The sequence below is a fragment of the Gouania willdenowi genome, chromosome 11 (assembly GCF_900634775.1).
Source record: "Gouania willdenowi chromosome 11, fGouWil2.1, whole genome shotgun sequence".
Classification (NCBI taxonomy): domain Eukaryota; kingdom Metazoa; phylum Chordata; class Actinopteri; order Blenniiformes; family Gobiesocidae; genus Gouania; species Gouania willdenowi.
The window spans coordinates 12,936,134-12,954,727 of NC_041054.1; the positions used below are offsets into that span (position 1 = coordinate 12,936,134).

At 38.7% G+C, this 18,594-nt stretch overlaps 1 protein-coding gene across 30 annotated transcripts in view; it reads left to right on the forward strand.

Annotated features, from left to right (window-relative positions):
• clasp2 (cytoplasmic linker associated protein 2) overlaps positions 1-18,594 on the forward strand; it is a 59,614-nt gene that overhangs the window by 14,514 nt on the left and 26,506 nt on the right. For 27 of the 30 annotated variants that reach the window (XM_028461746.1, XM_028461745.1, XM_028461750.1 and 24 more), the window contains 5 exons: positions 365-462; positions 5,763-5,833; positions 16,223-16,363; positions 18,334-18,407; positions 18,500-18,592. In XM_028461746.1, coding sequence (XP_028317547.1) covers positions 365-462; positions 5,763-5,833; positions 16,223-16,363; positions 18,334-18,407; positions 18,500-18,592 — 477 coding nt within the window. Of the gene's footprint in view, positions 1-364; positions 463-4,390; positions 4,424-4,600; positions 4,940-5,762; positions 5,834-14,454; positions 14,665-16,222; positions 16,364-18,333; positions 18,408-18,499; positions 18,593-18,594 lie in introns of those variants that run through there. The other 3 variants (XM_028461771.1, XM_028461770.1, XM_028461769.1) reach the window with 3 other exon arrangements.

Here is an 18,594-nt window from a genome sequence, read left to right on the forward strand (position 1 = left end):
GTTTTGCCTCCTGCTGAGTTGCTCTCCAAAGCTAAAATCTGCTTCTGTCTTCTACCCAATGATTAACAACCCACATACTGCCCTGGCCAATCAACTTGCTGAACAGCCCCCGCCCACCTATGCAGCACAGAAGGACCATAACAAAATCCCACAAACCAATCACAGAAGTGTTTATAATGCACCTGTCAAGCCGATGTTTTTCATTTTGCTTTTATGTTCACATTTTCTTGCTCATGCTTTTATTGTAAGTTAGAGGACATTATGTTAACTGTGGGACTAATAAAGCAGGGGCTTGTGAGTGTGTTTCTGTGCATGTTTAAGCCTAATAAACCTCTGTTGTATGTGTTTGTGTGTGTGTGGTTAGGTACGTGAGGCCTCTGTAACAGCCCTTGTAGATATTTATCGTCACGTTGGCGAGCGGGTCAGAGCCGACCTGGGAAAGAGAGGACTTCCAGCTGCACGGTGAGTGTTTGTTTGTAAATATCAGTAATATGCTTTTTTTTTTCGTGCAAAATTGTCGTGTGTGTGTGAGACTGTGTGAGATTGTGTGAAAGATGTGTTTGGTGCTTGGCCTTAGCATTCAGTCTGTTCCAGTCCACACCATGCACCACTGTAGCCCTCACTCACACAGAAGCACTTTCATTCAGAGCACACAATGCTGGCTAACTGAGGGTGGAGATGAGAGGAGGTCGGGGCGGGCGGCTGACAAATCTCCGTGTGTTTGTATGCTGCTTTTTTAGGTCCACTGAGTGGTTTTGTCCTTCGGTATCTGTGGTTACATATATTGTGTTGATGGTTATTCTCAGCACACAGTAAATCAATTTTTCTATTTTTATATTCCAGTGTAGGAGATGGTTGCATGCTGACAGCTCAGAATGAGTTCATGTCTTTGAAAGCTGGCAGTAGCCATGTGTCATGTGTTGTGCATATTAATCCAGACTGTCTCCAGTGTAAACACAGTGTCTGTGTATGTGGGATTTAGGCAGACTGGTGTGGCTGTCTGTGTCTGTCTTAGGTTGAATGTAGGCGTTAGACAGATGCCGTGATTCAGGCTGCAAGTCCGTCCTTGTTTGTAATCTTTGACAGTGTGCACAAGTATTTTGTTATTCTTTGAAATGCACGTACATTTTTAGCAGAGATATCACAATGTATAAAAAAATACAAGTTTATTTTTTATAGATATCACAATATATGGCCAGTTTTTCTCTAATTGGGATACACACATTATAGACCCCTGAAGGTACTTGGTTGTTGAAAGACAATTAAGTATGGTTTTTGCAAAAATACCTAGAAGTATTAATCTGTTGAAAAAAATCGAATATGCAATCTTATCAACAAGATTTTAGGTTTATTTGGCTTTTTAAATTTATAATCCTACAGAACACCAGATTCCTCCTAACTAATTGTCTTTTTTTAATACCCAGTAAAGACTTTGTGCTCATGGGGGCAGAAAAAGTATTGTCTCCTTGTGATTTCAAAAAAATTATAGTTAGTTTTCAGGTATGGTTAAGAAAGCAGTCTGATAGTTTCATGCATGTGGTGCTTGCATGTTTTAACTTTGATCTCTATGAATTCATTAGAAGCAGAATCCATTGTACAGCTTTTGTTCCCACAATTAAATTAAATGTTTGAGTATATTAGGTGTTAATACTGGCCATATCAGCCTGTCATTGCCCGATCTCGTTAGATCTCGGAAGCAAAGCAGGTCTGGGCCATACCTGTCAAGTATCCCGTTTTACCCAGGAAGCTGCCATATTTTACCTCTTTTTCCCGCCATCCTCCCGTATTAGTAATTTCCTGTAAATATCCCATATTTTAATGTAGTAATAATTAAAAGATGCCTTACTAAACTGAACGCCATCACTAGCCTCGCGATAACTGCCAAGTGAAATTTGAAATGGCCTAGGTGGCAGTTCTCGCGAGATTAGTGCTGACAGCAGCGGCAACAAACCCGGAAACAAGTCGGAAGAGAGGTGGATCAATGAAGACGTTCCGGCAAAAAAAACAAAGAACTGGTATAAATATCTTGGAAAATGGGACATGGTTTACCTTCCTAAAGATCAGCAGGATGGGACACAGTTACACGTTCTGTAAGATTAATAACTGAGATTTTAGCATCTCCCACGGAGGAAGAAACAAAGTAAGTCAGCATGAAAAATCAGCCAATCACAAGCTCCACAAATATACACTGCTTTCAAAAAGTGTTAAAGAATGTAAATTCTGCAACAAATGTGTCTAATAAGTCATTAGTGAATACCAGAGAACCACATGAGTGAGCATGAGAAATTATAAGAAAATATATAATGAAAATAAAATGTAAATGTCTAACTTAAAGACAAAGCAATGTGAAATGAACAATTAATATGCAATGTGTTGACTTGTATATAAACTGTAAGTATATTAAATAAATAAACACATGCACTTCATATACACATTTATGTTTTTATTTATGCTGTTTTATAATTTAGGAATTAGGGCTGGGCAACATACATCGAGATTCAAGATGTATCGAGGTTTCTATTTTGGCGATATAAAAAGCTATAATATTTCATAGATATATATATAATAGCTTAGTACAAAATACAAGTATTAGGATTCACTGCTTTTACTTCTCAGAAGAGAATGTAAAGCTCAGTTGGATGGATTTCTGTGTACACATATTGATCAGCTATTTGTTAATAAATGTCCCTGTGTAGCATTTTGCATCAGCAAATTTAACCCAGAATTGTCTTTCTGGTCAGACTACATTTGAAATAAAACTATTAAGATTAATATCGTATATCACCATTTTGAGAAAATATATTGAGATATGTGTTTTTGTCAATATTGCCCAGCCCTAGTAGGAATGTTCACAGCTTTTCAATGTTAATAAAGGTCGACCTACCAGATTCTTATCACATAATCATATTTAGTAAGTGGTTGACAAGTGGGTATTTTAGATTTATTGTACACCTGTCTTAAAATATAAGGGATACTGGAGCTTGGTTGGGTGGGTGGGAAGGCTTGTAGTGGGCGCCAGAAAATTTCCCTTATTTTTGACAGGTATGGTCTGGGCCTGGTTAGTTATAGTTGGATGGGAGACCACTGAGAATTCCAGGTGCCACATATGAAATAAAAATTGTATTTTTTCACTTAATCTTTTTTTTTCCTGTAATGTCATAGATTATCGTAGATTGATTTCTGACCAATATATTGATAATCGCGTATCGTCATATCGTGAGATAATCGTTTTCGTGAGCTTTGTATCGCTTATCGTATCGCGAGGTACCCAGAGGTTCCCACCCCTATTGGTGGTGGTCGGAGGGGCCAATGGGGCACTATGGCAGCCTCGCTTCCGTCAGTCTGCCCCAGGGCAGCTGTGGCTACATTAATAGCTGACCACCACTAAGTGTGGAGTGAAAGAACAATGCCTTAATTCTGTAAAGCACTTTGAGTGTCTATGATAAAGTGTTATATAAAATCCAATGCATTACTATTATTATTAATACTGTAACTAGTGTAATTACATCTTTATGCAGGTAAGGACCAGATTGAGGCTTATTTTTTGTCAGAAATTAATAACACCACAGTTAGAAGAATGCTACTGTTGTCTGAAGAAATGTTTTTGAAAACCTTTTCAATTATATTACTAACCTTTTTGCTTGTTTGTGTAACAATAAAAAGACACACCTGATTTCTTTCTATCCAAGCAGTGATTACTCATCCTATAGAGCTGTGTGATGGTCAGTGGACTACATTTAACCCAGTTTAGCACTCCATTAGATTACGTAGACATGCTCTGTGCTGAATGTTACTCATGCACTGTGTTTTTTTAAAGAATGGAACATTTATTGACCATTATAATTCAGAGCTTAAACTATCACTGACTTGGACTGAGAGTCCTAAGAGTTATTGTCATGCATTAAAGCAGAGTTTGAGTCCTAGGTCTCTTAGCATCAATAATAAAGCTTTACTGTTGTCCTCTATAAGTAGGTCAAGTGTAGGCTCAGTGTGCATTCAGCAGAGCAGCTTTGTGTGCAGTTTTTGTTTTAAGTCCAATTAATAAGATGAAAGCTTGGCATTGACTCTGCTTAAGGCTGCCAGATGACTTTTTGATGACAGTCTGGCTTAACTGTGAGAAGATGGAAATTTATTAGACTGTGTGAATTTGGGTGAGAGGAGAGGTATGAAGGGGGAGGAGCAGCTTGGCTCTCTGTCTGCAGTTTGCCTCACAGCCCCTCCCCCTCTAATAAGTGTGTGTGTGTCTGAAAATGAGATGGAGGTTATGTAAAGGGTAACTGAATCTCTTTGCTGCAAGACACCCAGACTGGCCCTCCTGTCTTGCCCCGTCTCAAACAAACACACACAAGATCTAACATTATCTGTTGCTGTTGGGATTTCTCAGAGGATGTGTCTGCTCAGCACACAGCGTGTGTGTGCGATGGTAGGATGGGCTTCTTGGCATGCCTGTAGCTGGCTTTGGTCTCTCTCTCTCTCTCTCTCTCTCTCTCACTCTCTCTCTTTCTCTCTTTCTCTCTCACTCTCTCTCTCTCTCTCTCTCTCTCTCTCTCTCTCACACCCTCCCTCCCTTCCAGTCTTCTTCCCTGCCTCCTCCCTCTCTCAGCCACTGCACCATGTTGGATACAAAGAGCTGAGGGGAGCCTAGTGCCACTGTCTGTCACTAGCATGGGAGCGAAGGCAATGTTGCGCAGCAACCAATTATTTCTATTCACTTGGAATTGGTGTCGCACATAGGTGCTGAAGCGAAACCACCAGGGTGATTCTGCATTGGAGAGACAAACAAAATGCTTGTCAGGGGAAGAAAACCACGTGAAAATGCTGTCAGGCTGAGGATTTAGTTGCTGTGCTAAACGTCGGTTTTCAGGAGCTGCCGGGCAAGCGGTGTGTTGGTGGACGTGAATTCAGACGTTAAAGAAGCGAGCCTGACACAGATAGGACGGTTTGTATACTTCTAAAGTATGTTTTCAGCTGATGGTTGGTGCCTTTGTGAGGAGAAAGCCACTCTTGTTATTGAGCAAGTGTCATTGTGCGTGTTGTTTTTGTCATACTGGGTCATGTGCTGGAGATGCTGCTCATTGAACAGGACGCATAGGTTATTTTGACCGTTGTGACAGGTTTTTGTTACCTCGACCTGTCCGTAGATTAGATTCTTTAACCATATGATCTCATCTGTAAACCAGAAGAATTTGCAGGTTGGTCATCTTGGGTAAATATGTTTGTATTTGTGTTTATTCGTAAGATGCAATGCAGGATGTTGCTGTGGTAATAAAGCATGTGTGAGACTATTGTAATAGACACACCCACCCTTTGATAGACAGTAAGTTTACATACATACTTTTTCTTGGTTATGCAGCACGTAGAAGACATTTTGCAGATTTAATTGCATTTAATCGTCCACTTTCTGTTATTGATTTTGATCACAACAGTCGTTCAATACTTTATAATTTTTATCATTAACATGAACAGATCAGTGGGTTGAATGAAGCCCTTTGATTTAGACCAGGTTTGTACTCCTGGATGTATGAGTGTATGAGCTTACAACTGCAAAGAACAATTTTCCTTTCTGACGTAAATAAAGGAGGACAGAGTGCAGGTGTTTTTTTTTTTTTTCCTTTTTTACATTGCACTTTGTTTTTTGCTCATTCAAAGCTGTATCTTTTTTTAATGTGTACATGCATGTTTTAACTGCCTGTGTATGTGTGTCATTGTTGATATATTGATGTGTATCTTAAACGTCCTTCCTCTGTCTTCTGTCCCTCCAGGTTACAAACGATATTTGCCCGTTTTGATGAAGCCCTGAATTCGGGGAACATGGCTCTCAGCCCGAGTCACGGTATGCACCTTTTCTGGTTGTTTTTTTTTTTTTCACAGGTCAATTGAAGAGCTAATTTGTTGAGTCATGTTGAGCGCATGTGCTCTGAACGTATCTCTAAATTTGCATATGCTGCTGTGATTGTGTCCGTTGGTTGCCATGAGCTCCTGTAAAAGGACTTAACAGGATTAATGGTTTAGTGTAAGTGTGTGTGCGTCTGTGTGTGGGTTTTGTGACAGAGCCTGACCTGATCTGAAGGGTTAAAGCTGCTCTAAGGCTTTAAATGTGTGGATGATTGATCTCGAGGACAGTCGGATTTTGGGGAAAATGGCATTTGTCAAATGTATTGGAAAATGCTGCTGAAGACTTTTTCTTAGATTCTTACTACCTTTTAGTTATCGATATAACCATTTCTCTGACTCTTATCTGTTTCATTACACTCAACTTACCTTTGTAACCATTTCTATATTGGAAGTGTTCTCTGAATCACTGTCTTTATGATTTTTTGGCAATTTTAATCCTAAATTGGCCTCAAGGCTAGAGTTGGCAGTGCTTTCTTCAACATCTGCTTTCTATTATTGTGTCATTGAATTATTAGAGCTCCCCTTTGTATTCACACTCGCACCCATCCACTACCTGAAGTGACCTTTTAAGAAAATACGGCCCGTTACATGAAGACTCGCATATTGCTTTTTGTTTCATCAAACAGATGTATTCTTGTGGAGTTTTGGTATAAACAGATTCACTGAGTTGATGTGTCAGATTAATGTTGGATATAAAAAAAGAAGAAGAAATAACAAATATTCTTCAAGGTTTTGTCAGGTTAATATACATTTTGCTAAAATATAACATGTATTATTTTCTAGTATGTTTGAGTTGTTGTTAATAGCTATTATGAGGCCGCTTGTATGTTTGCACAGAATGATCAAATAACGACTGATGCACAAATGTGTTGTACAGTTTATATTCCGCCTTATGCCCAGCATCAAGTTGATTTTCAGAAACATTTGAAGAATGTTACTTATTGCAAACTGACAATAAAATCAAAGTATGCAAAGAATGATGCAACTCATGATATTAAATGTCCTAAAAGTCGATGCAGTTCAGCTTTAGTAAAGAAAGTGACAGTATGTTTAAAAACACAACTATTTAGACGGATGAGTTGCGGATCTTGGTGGGTTGTGGCAGTTTTGTGGCTCTAAGCTGAGGCACTGTGAGGTCGTTTGGATCCCTGACTGTGTCTCACAGTGCGGTTGTGATTGGATGATTCTACCTTGGGGCGATCTTCTTGTCGCTGCGTCTGTGTGCCGAACAATGTCAGCAGTCGGTGCTTCAGAGGCTGCTGCAGTCTGTTTATATTGAGATAGTGCTGAGGGTGTGTGTGAGAAAGATATTTTGGCTTGCATTGCATGTTGTCAGTTCAATGCCAGGTGCCTCCAAAGGATGGAGAAAGAATATTTTGTGTGATTAAATAATAATATGACTTTATTCTGTCATATTTTGTCGTTTCTCATGTTAGTGGTAAAGTGCTGCTTCTTTCCAGAAAAAATCCATTCTTTGAGAGGAAACATTCTTGTTGTTTTGGTCTAGCAGATCACATGATTGATGTTTGTATCGCCCTTTAAAGCCAATATCATGACAGGCTTTTTAAAACACACCTCAGGCACACAACTACTCTGAATCTGCTCTTCCAGGCAGCTCTGTCATTTATTACTACAAACCTTTGCCAAACTTGCATTTAATCCACATATGCATTACACATAGTAGGGGGTAATCCATACAGATCACCTGTAATCTGGTGCACTGCTGTTGGGGTGGCACGCCGCACATTAGGACTACAACTGCTACAATGTGTGCAATGAAGCGTTGTCTAAAATGTTTTGTTTTTCATGCTGATGCAGCCTACTATCTGTGCGTTGGTGCATTCATTTATTTATTTTTTTAAAAGAATGGTTTGGACCTCTGATGTAGCAATTTTTAAAATACATTTCATTATTTTTTTGCTATTTATTTATCTCAAACAAGCACGTGCATAAAGACTGGCAAAAAATATGAATGCAAAAGATTGCAAGTTTGAGAAGGGGCTGCACAAAGGAAGCCTATTATGTTTAGCCCCCTCTTCACATAGGTTGTTGCTGGATGCATAACACATACATAATCCCAAAATGTTTAAATATCTAAAAAAAAACAAAAAACTTTTAAATTTAAAATAAGATCGGGCTCTGCTAAATGTCCAGTCTGCTCATGTGCATTTAAAGTGGAAACTACTGATCCTTTCCACAAGGAACTCTGGTCAGATTCAAATTTTGGGTTTTATTTTGAAAGTTTCATTATTTGATTTTAAAAAATTAATCATGAATACATCAGATTACATTACACTTTCTATAATTCAGAAATGCTATTCAGTGCCACCATGTAGCGTTCACCTGCTTATCTTTCAAATGATTGCATCATGTTGTTTGATTTCTGTTCTTTTTGGCCAAAATCAAGACTCAACATTTAGACAAGTTTTGTCTTTAAAAAGCCATAAGTGTGGGAGAATGTCCAAATGTAAAGATAAGGCTACACCACCTGCTCAAGTGCACACAGACACATTAAGAGTCTTACTCATCATTGCCTGACATTGTTAGGGCCCTGTTCTTGGTGTTTTCCTTACAGGGTTTGTGTCAGCTGCTGCTGTTGATAAAAAAACGATAGCAAGACAAACAGGGAGGGAGGAAGCTGACAGAGATCAGTGGCAGTAGCCGAGTCAACGGGGCCGTGCCTATCACTGCCTCTCCCTGATTCATCATGACAGTAACAGTGAGAGAACAAAAGAGTGAGGGCAGAAGAAATGGAGAGAGAGAGGAAAACAAAGGAGCACAGATACCGGAGGTTTTAATCAGCTCTCTAACTATGGCGGTAAGGGATGATGGCGATAAGCGTGTTTGTTTGGATGCCCGTTTAATCTCATCTGGCTACAGAGGCTGACTCGTGGTAAAAGCTTGTCAGCGTATGGTTTTTGGATTGAAATCAGCTTAAACTCCAGGCACTTTCACCCTGAGTGCTTTGGCTCAGAGGTCACATCTGCATCTGTGACCTAATCAGAGAGGATCACTGACAGTCTGTAGTGTCCTGAATCACAAGGTGTAGCAAGGTGTTCAAATTATGACAAGCTTCAGCACAAGTGGGTGTGTGCATTGTTTGTCCCCCATTATAAACTTTACACAAGGGCAACCTGGCATGTTTTGATTGTACTGTGTTGCCAGACTTCAACTCCATGTATTAGTCATTATAACGATTGTTCAGTTCATACACACGCCAACAGGTTGTTCAAAGTGAAGATACTGATGGGATTCACTCAGATGTTTTCCATTGATATAAATTCCTTCCACATAAGAACATGTAATCAGAGCGGGATTGAAAAGCTTTATATTGAGAACACAGAATGAAATTCTTTCAGATTAAACAAGTCATCACACATGTCTCCAGCACAGAACAACCAAAAAATTACTAGCAGAAGTCTTAAATAGAATAATATAATGAATCTATCTATCGTCTAAATATTACAGAAGGGCTGAATTATTACAGTCACCTGTAATGTTGTAGTTTTAATTAAGCGTTCTTTAGAAATTTGCCAAAAATAGATCACAAGTTTTTCATTACCTCTTGAAAGTCAAAAAATATTAAGTGACTTCAGTTTAAACGCATGTTTTTGGTCTTATTCTTGTAAAAAATAAACTTATTGGGGAGGGGGGGGATAGATGTGACATAAAGCTTGTCATAATGTTAAATATACTTGTATTTTTTTGTTTTTAAATTTTGGTAAAAAAGTACAGGAGTGTTTGTTTATCACATAATTAACAAATTCCTATTCATCAAGTATTTTTTAATTCAAAAAAAGTTGGGTATTAGTAAGGATATCATGAACGACATATACCTCAATACGTTATTTACTTAAAACTTATAATCTGATTTGAAAAACCCCAAGTAATTTCACTAATAAATTGGTAGTAAATTGGCTGGTAGTATATTTTTGTGGCTTTGATTATTGAAGAGAGTTATGGATACACATGCTTGTTTACGCTTTGCCCCAACATTTAAAAATGAATTAATCATAATGTTATTTATATCTGTATGTTATGACTTGGTTGTTTGTTGTGTACACTTTTATTTAATATAAGTGTGATTATGCAGCAAGAGCATAGATTGGTTAGAATCTAGAAAGTAAAGCATGTGAACGCCGCTGGCTCTGCGCTACACTCGCTTTTCATATAATTTTCCTTTGTCTGAAAACTCCAAAGAAACGGGAATATTTGCTGCTTTGCTCACTGGCAGCTTTGATTGCAATGCTTACTCAGTGTCGACAGGGATCGACATGCACACACATCGACTCGCACACACTCTCGCTCAGTGACGAGACGAGCTCATTCTACTTCAGCGGGTGCTCAGCAAAGGAAGCCGTGACCCTGTTTCCAGCCTAGACTCGTTGCCATAGTAAAGCTTTATAGTATTATATATCATTTATTGCTGCCTCTGACGTTGTGTCGGGACTCGTGGCATACCTGTGTGTCCGTTAGAGTTTGCATCTGCTTTCCCTGAGCTTGGCTGGAAATGGATTTGTCTGTCTTGAGATTTCTTTTTATCTGCCACTTTTTTCAGTATCTTAAAAAGGGGATGGTGGTACCAAAGCCAAACTAGCTGGAAACACTGGCCTAGTAAAAAGCCATGGTACTCCTTGTCCTCATACTTTTGGCACTCTCTCTTAAGTGATGTCATGTTGTGTTTTCAATCATTTGATTTTACCATTGTGTGCCTCTTAATTATATAAATCACTGGATGAGTGAAAGCTTCTGTTTGAAGGCTGTTTTTTGATTGTAGTTTAGCAATGTCAGTACAAAAGGGAATTGGTCTAATTTACTGTGGAAAAATGAACTATCTGCTCAGTCTTTCCATCAGCAATAAAGATATGGAAACTATGCAATACAGCAGATTATGTGTGGTTTTGACTTTTAAAGTGGAAGATTTTCCCACTTTATTGACTTCAAAGTCAAAATGACATGCTGGTTTCTATTACTGTCGTCTATTATTATATTTCACTAGTATTTAACCATCGTAGTGGTAGGTTTTATTTAATTTAATGGCCCTAGTCTAGGGATCTAACGATTCACTCAACTCCCGATACGATTCGATTCACGATACTGGGTTCACGATACGATTCTCTCACGATTTAACTAAAAATAAATCTTGCATGAAATAAATAAAGGAATAATACAAATGAAGAAGAAGCTTATTATTTAAATTCTGGTTCTATAGTAAACAATACAAAACTGCATAATAGTTATTTTTCTTTTTAAAAGTGCAACTGAAAATGTATTTTGTGCCTTAACAATTGGACTTAAAAAAAACAAAACAGTTATTTTACTGTAGGTCAGATATTTGTTTAAACCAGCAGAGGGCGCTGGTAACCCAGTGGTCGGTTGGCATGCAGATATTTTGCAGTGAAGAAGAGATGCTATGCTATCAGACAGAGCTAATAGAAAAGCGTGACTTTTACAGATATTCACGTAATATTACAGATATTCTTTCGGTGCTAAAGGGGTAATGAATCATTTATGAACATGTTTAAAAGTAGAAGATGGCCAGAAAGAAAGTATTAGCAAATTTCGCTCGCTGCCAACACTTCTGGGTAGCGCCCTCTGCTGGTTAAAAAAGTACTGCGCTTCAATTTTCACAGCATCGATGTGAATCGTTATACCTATGAATCGATTTTTAACTGCCTTGCAATTAATCGTTGCATCCCTACCCTAGTCTATGTAATTTTTATTGATTTGAAGAAAATAGCTGCTGATACAAGACACTATAGATGACCGCGTTTAATGGTCGATAAATATTTAATAGATATTAAATTTACACTTTGAAAAATGCTTTTTTTGTCAATTGGTCCTGTTTGAGACACTGTAAATTTGTAAAACACCAGCATAGGGCTGGGCTATATGCTCTAAAATTTATATTGCAGTATAAGGGTGCAACGATTAGTCTACATTGTTGACAAAAATCGACTAATTTAATTGGCGACAATTGTTGGTTACGTCATCAGTCACTCGTCTTACTCTTTTTCAAGCTGTGGATGGAGCTGAACATTGTTTTTCATGAGGAGTGGCTCATCTCACCTTCTATATATCTTTTGTTAGAGCTTAATGCAAGTTAAGGAAGTGATTAGCGGGAGATATCTCTTCAAAAACATTACCGCTGGTAAGAATATGTCATCCCACGATAGAAACGATAATTTCCCAAGTCCTAAATTAGCGAGAAAACCTTGTTCCACTGGCCAAAATTGCCCCCCAACTTATTATTCTCTGGAGCACTGTCGCTGCCCCTCACCCACATGCACAAATATATTTAATTAAAAAAATTATCATATTTTTTTGAGTCTATATTGTCCATCCCTAGTCTAAGAGCATTTCACCCTTCACACAATAAAAAAAAGCTTACCTGCCCCAAGCCAAATTTAAAAGGTTGTAGCAACATAGAGCAAATTATTGTACGATTTATCATCCGATTAATCGTTTCAATAATCAATGATTAGTCGACTATTAGAATAGTCGTTAGTTGCAGCCCTATTGCGGTATATATTTAATATTTTAAACTTTTAAGTGTAAAAATGATATGTGCTTGCATGGACTTAAGGTCCTTTTTTTTCAGAAATGGAGAGTTGTGTTGTCGTATTTTCTCAGAACTAGCTGTTACACAAAAATGTGTTGAATTTGATTTAGTTGACATACGTTATCTTTATCTGCAGTCTGTCATTGACCGCTTGGATGTAGACCATGCATTGATAATCCAGTCGGTTTTTGCCACTACCCTCATCCATGTTTTTCAGTCTCCTAAAATTGAGAGGAGAGAAATCTGGGCCTGATGTTTCCATGGTTACGGTGCCTGGCACACAGTGGAGTTTGTCTCTTGGTGTGTATGTGCAGCTTCACAATCTGTGCCTTGTTTTTGTTTTTGTTTTTTTAATTGTGTTGTAACTATCTTTTTCATTTAGGATATTTGTCTCTTAAGTGAAGAATCAGTTTTATGTATTGATTTATCTTCTAATGCTGTAATGATCTTATTCTTTTTCTGGTAGTTTTGCTTTGATAGCAGAAGTTACATAATATAAAGGACAGTTTAATGAAAAAGCTAAATAAGGGATTGTAATATTGAGAATGTAATATCATTTTAGGTAGTACTACCGGTAGTTGTTTATTTGTAAAGGGGACAAACAGAAATGTTGCCATTTGATGCATCTTATCAGAGTTATCTTACAGATAATTTATATCTGATGGTTATTATGGCGCTTTTGCAAATTCACAGCACTGATGGTTTTTAAAGAAAACAAGTAGCTTTTTTTTCTTTCCATAATTTTATGGAGCAGAAGTAATTTCTGCAGAGAAATCCTTGGATAGGCCAACATTTCAAATACATCAGAGATATATCAATGCCTTGCATCCACGTTGTGTAGAAATAATGCTACTAAGCAGCTCCAAATACACCCTGATGAATGAATAAAAACAATCACAACAAATATTTAAAAAAACTCATGTCATTCTGGATTTAACTAGTTATGTTTATCAACCTTTTTACTCGTTACTGCTCTGTGCAGTTGTGAAAATGGTCTGAACGAGTTGTCATGACAACAGCACGTGTGCAGTCTGTTGTTCACTACTTCTGTGTGTGCGTGCGTGTGTGTCTTTCTGCCCCCACCCTTATTTTCTTGATGCATTTGCTCTGCCCTTCACCCAGAGACATTTACTCCCTTGAGGTCTGACTAGACAAAAGCTGAAGATGCTAATCTTTAGTATTGATGCTAACTAATGCTCTACCTCCTGATAATGGTCCTGTGGGTGTTGTCATAAAGCAGCTATATTCAGTGAATTGGCATGTGATGCTGTGAATTCTACAGCCCCCCACTGTGGTTTCGCTTAAAAACATGTGATAATATGCTGATGGCCCAAAACGGTTTTGAAGAAGCCGAAATTTTAAGGTGAAGCTGCTGATTCATCGAAAGGTTATTACTGTAAAACGACTAATGGACATTTTTTTAGTTACATAATCGTAGGTAGTACCTGGTGGATATTATGTATTTAGGAAAATAATATAGTGCCATTCATAATGTGCAGCAGTACAAAGGCTTCAGTGAAGGATCTGTGGAGGCCCCGCCCGACCATTCATTCAATCGAAATATGATATTGGTCACATCCAAAAGCTGTGCCTGCATCAAGTTTCAGGGCCTCAGCTGGTGGGGTGTGGTTCACCCAGATCCTCCATACACCCCCCCTTCTCCTCCTCCTTTGATAATTGCTCCATCATCTTTTGTTCCTTTGTGTGTGTGTGTGTGTGTGTGTGCTGAGCCCTCACAGATGAGTGATTGTTGTAGCTCTGTGTGGTTGGAGACGGTGCTGTCAGTTGAGAGTGGCCATGTTCATATTCTTGAGGTGTCTGCGTGCATACGTGTGTGTTGTGTGTGTGTATACTTTTCTCCCTTCTAATGCACACACATTGATATTCCTGCCTCCGCACTGGCTGCAGCACCATGATGTCACCTCTCATCTGATTGGCCGTGAGGCTCCTAAGAGAAGGAGGAGAAAGAGGCTGGCTGACGGATGGAGAGGAGATAGAGGAGTTAAAGAAAATGCCGGCACCTGTATGGGTGGAGGATTATTAAGACAGAATGTGAGGGGAGTAGCAGGCTGTACCTCCACCACGAGGTGTGCGTGAGGTGGATGTACAACAACTATAGGGAGAGGGGTTCAGAGAAGAGGGAAGACCCCCACTACCACGCCCTCCAAGAAGCATGAGGCGACTTATCTGCGAGCGGATCTGTGACTGTGAGTGCAGGGGTTGATGCTGGTGTGCGTGTAAATGTCAGTTTTCAACAGGCAGTGCATATCTTTACGTGTCCACTTGACTGTTTACGGCTTTCCGGTCACTTTTAAAACAAGTATGTATTTGTCCACTGTGCATGCATTTATTTCAAAGCGTTTGTGTGTCCATCTCCTTTGAAGGAAGGTAAGATGATGTATGAGTGAAGGTGCAGGGTGGTGGCTTCAGTGCATTTCTGCATAGCTGGCTGTCCGAACGACTGAAGTGCAGCGGCATTCCTATGCTTTAATTTTGAAGTCCACTTGTGTGTGTTTGTGTGGATAGTTTTTATGTCCTCGCAGTTTCTTAAAGTAGTTCAATTTCCCCGACATGCATATCCCAAGTCTCACAATAAGGGTAGATTTGGGACTGTAGACTGTTGTCAATTACCCAGTTGTGTTTTTGGAGAGGTTGATAGTTTTGTTGGCCTTTTTGGAAGTGATCATATTAGTGTATAGGTGTGTTATTTTCCTTCTTTCTTGCAGAGAGCTTGTAATTATTATCGATTCAGAAATGCTTGGCTTGGCTGCCTGCACACGACATTCTCATATTTTTTCATTCCTCATCCCTTTTAATTCTACAGCTCTTTGTCTTCCGATTCCTCCAGGTCTTTTATGTTAGCATGAAGCATTGTTCAAACACCTGAAGAATTTGATTAAAGAGATCTCATATGTAAAAACCTCAGTATGCCATTTAGGCAGAATGTGACTCCTGATATTTTAATAATAGTGTCTACCATAAAATAAGCCTGTCAGAGTTCCTAATGTTGCCCACAGGACGGCTTTAAATGTATACTAAATATTGGAGGTTGGTGTAGAGCAGACATGGGCAATTTGCAGCCCTCAGTTTATTTTGTCCAATGGCCAATGAAAATGCACTAAATGACTCAAAAAAACACGCAAAATGACTCAATGTACAAATTAATACTAAGAGAGCACAAACAAGAACAAAATACACAAAATGACAACAAAACACACAAATAAGAGAAGAATATACTATAAGAATATACTGAAACAAACAAATGTAGAGAACAATAGACAAACTGGCAACAAAACCACACAAAATGAGAGATAAACATACACAAAAACACAACAAAAATATGCTGAAATGACAATAGTAATGTTCAGATTGGTTAGATTCTTATTGCTAACGTGCATGCTCATATTGTGGCCCTCAGATCAAACAATCCCATTTTTGTGGCCCCTACGGCATTTAAAGTTATCCATCTCTCGTGCAGAGTGTGGATTTTTTGCTCTTGAAACCACTGGTGATGTATTCAATGCATTTGTTGATCCACACACTGTGGTGTACATTTGTTTACAAATTAGATTTCCTGTAGCCCTCAACCTAAAAACGTTTGTCAAACATTTAACATCAATGAGTTATTTGGTTCAATACTAATTTAAAGGCAGTTACTACTAACGCAAAGGATTGTTTGTCTGTGAATATCAGGGTAGTTCCCACTGTTGTTTTAGTAATATGGAGTTCTGAAAAACTGTAAATCTCTCCTCTCTTTGCTTACAGATCGTAGTTTTGATGATGATGACAGCGTGGATGGAAATCGCTCGTCTTCATCTCAGGCTACTTTCAGGGTTCCCAAAGTTCCCAAGAGGCCTGCTGACTCCTCCGCTGCCCGTCGGCCCAGTGCTACTGGTGGCAAGTTAGGTACGTGCACACACATGAAATATCTGCAGTACACTTTTGGCAATGATTTACACCATATACTGTAGTTGTATTTTTTCTCTTGAGTCTCCTTCCTGTTGTGGGTTTTTGTGTTACCTTCTTCTTCGTTTGTATTAAATTTCTCTCCACGTCTCCCTCTTCTGGAGGGAAATCCTCCGTCAACCGCCAGAGAATTGCATTATCCAGCACTCGGCTTTGAATGCTGTGGCTGCACAGAGGATATAGGGTTCGCCATTTATTACTTGCAACCCCATTGGTGGTGTCAGAGGCCAATAGATGGACTTTTACTGACTATTGATTAAACTGTTGATTCAATTTACTTGAACTTCGATTAGTGTCTGGCAAGTTAGTCATAAAGGACTTGCACAACAAAAAACCAATTCTTGAATTTGTTTAGTCACATTTTGTGCATTTGCATTAAGATGACAGTTCGCCTACACACTTGGGAACACATGACAGCTGCACTCACTCAGAAGAATGAAAGGGTTTTTATTAATCACTCACACACACTATTAGAAAACTGGTATGCACAAAGTTTCAAAAGATAGATCGAGTAGCTGGCAAACCCTAGCAGGATTGTCAAGTCTTTTTAATTGTCATTTAGTAACCCTAACCCATGTCAACATGTACAGAATGAAATTAAGTACCCAAGTCCTCTGTTAAGTCCTTATATGAATATATAAATAAAATGCATGTATTTTAAGTCCAATATGGTTAATTATAAAGACAAATCTTCTTGTCTCCCCTGGGTGTGCTGAGCCTGTTTCTGGAGCAGCCATATTTAACTAACAATGGAAATGTGAAGATGTGCTAATGTGTTGATTTCATGACAAAGATGCCACCATGCTACAGTTCTTTTATTCCAGCTAACAGGTTACAGCGTACTTTCCCTTGCTTTCTGAGATTCTCATATTTTCCTTGATAATGCGTGTCTGTTACAGCCTGAGGGAGGAACAACCAGCTCTTCAGACCTTTGTTCTTCAACTCTGAATTTCCTATTACATCTATATTACTCTGATCCTCCTGGACTGCGTATTCAACTCTTTATCTTTTAGCCTGACTTTCTTGATCTGTAGGAGGTGCAGCAGAGCCCAGAGAGCTAGGATGGACATACTTGTTATTGCCAGTCCATTATCAATGCTGTTTACCTCCCATAGTTTTTAAGTATGTATGCTGTAGAGCAGAGGTGTCAAACTCATTTTAGTTCAGGGGCCATATGCGGACCAGTTTGACTTTAAGTGGGCTCCAGATTATAGGCGGAGAAAACATTTCAACATTATTGTGCCCCAATTTACGATTCCATGAACAGTATGTAAAGTATGTAAGGGACCAACAATATCCAAGCCATAAGAGACAGATATCAGTCCCTGCAAGGTCTTCACTTATATTTTCTATGGTTTTGTGACCATTTCTTTATTCAATTTGGGGAAATTTTACGGAATATTTTAAGGGAAATTGTAGAATTTTGGAAAGATTAATATTTCTTTAACAATTTGAGATTAAAAAAGACTGCCATCATTGGATATAAGCCTGAAAAAAAACTAAGCGCTACAAAATATTGTAAAACATCAGTGAATTTGTGTATTTCGAGGGGCTGTGATTTCTACAATTGAATCAGATGGTATTTAATTTTACTCATTGATTCATGTTTTCTCTGTCTTTTTTACTTTCTCCTGTGATATGAAACGGCAGCTCTAAATGACTGGGTTGGGCCCCTGGGCCTTGAGTTTGACTTATGTGCTGTAGATGAGAGATTCTTAATCTCGATGGGACTATCCGGGTTAAATAAATGTTAAAAAAGATGTTTGTACCTATGAGTTCCTTTGAGTAAATCCTTTTAATCAAAGCCAGAAAAGGCAAGTTTGTTGTTTGACTTTGCTGGAGATGATTTACTTGTACTAACAGCTGTATAAGAGATCAAATGCTTGACTTTGCTTTTGTTTTTCCTTTAGGGTCCAAGGAAAGTGCCGGGGCAGTTGATGAAGAGGATTTTGTCAAAGCCTTCATAGATGTCCCTTCCGTCCAGGTAAAATCATTCACAATGAAAAGTAAGATAATTGCAAGGTGGTCACACAGCTTCACCTCATTTGATGATTTGTCATCATTCTGTCGGTGCAGATCTACTCATCGAGGGACCTTGAGGACAACTTGAATAAGATCCGGGAGATTTGCTCTGACGACAAACACGACTGGAACCAGAGAGCCATCGCTGT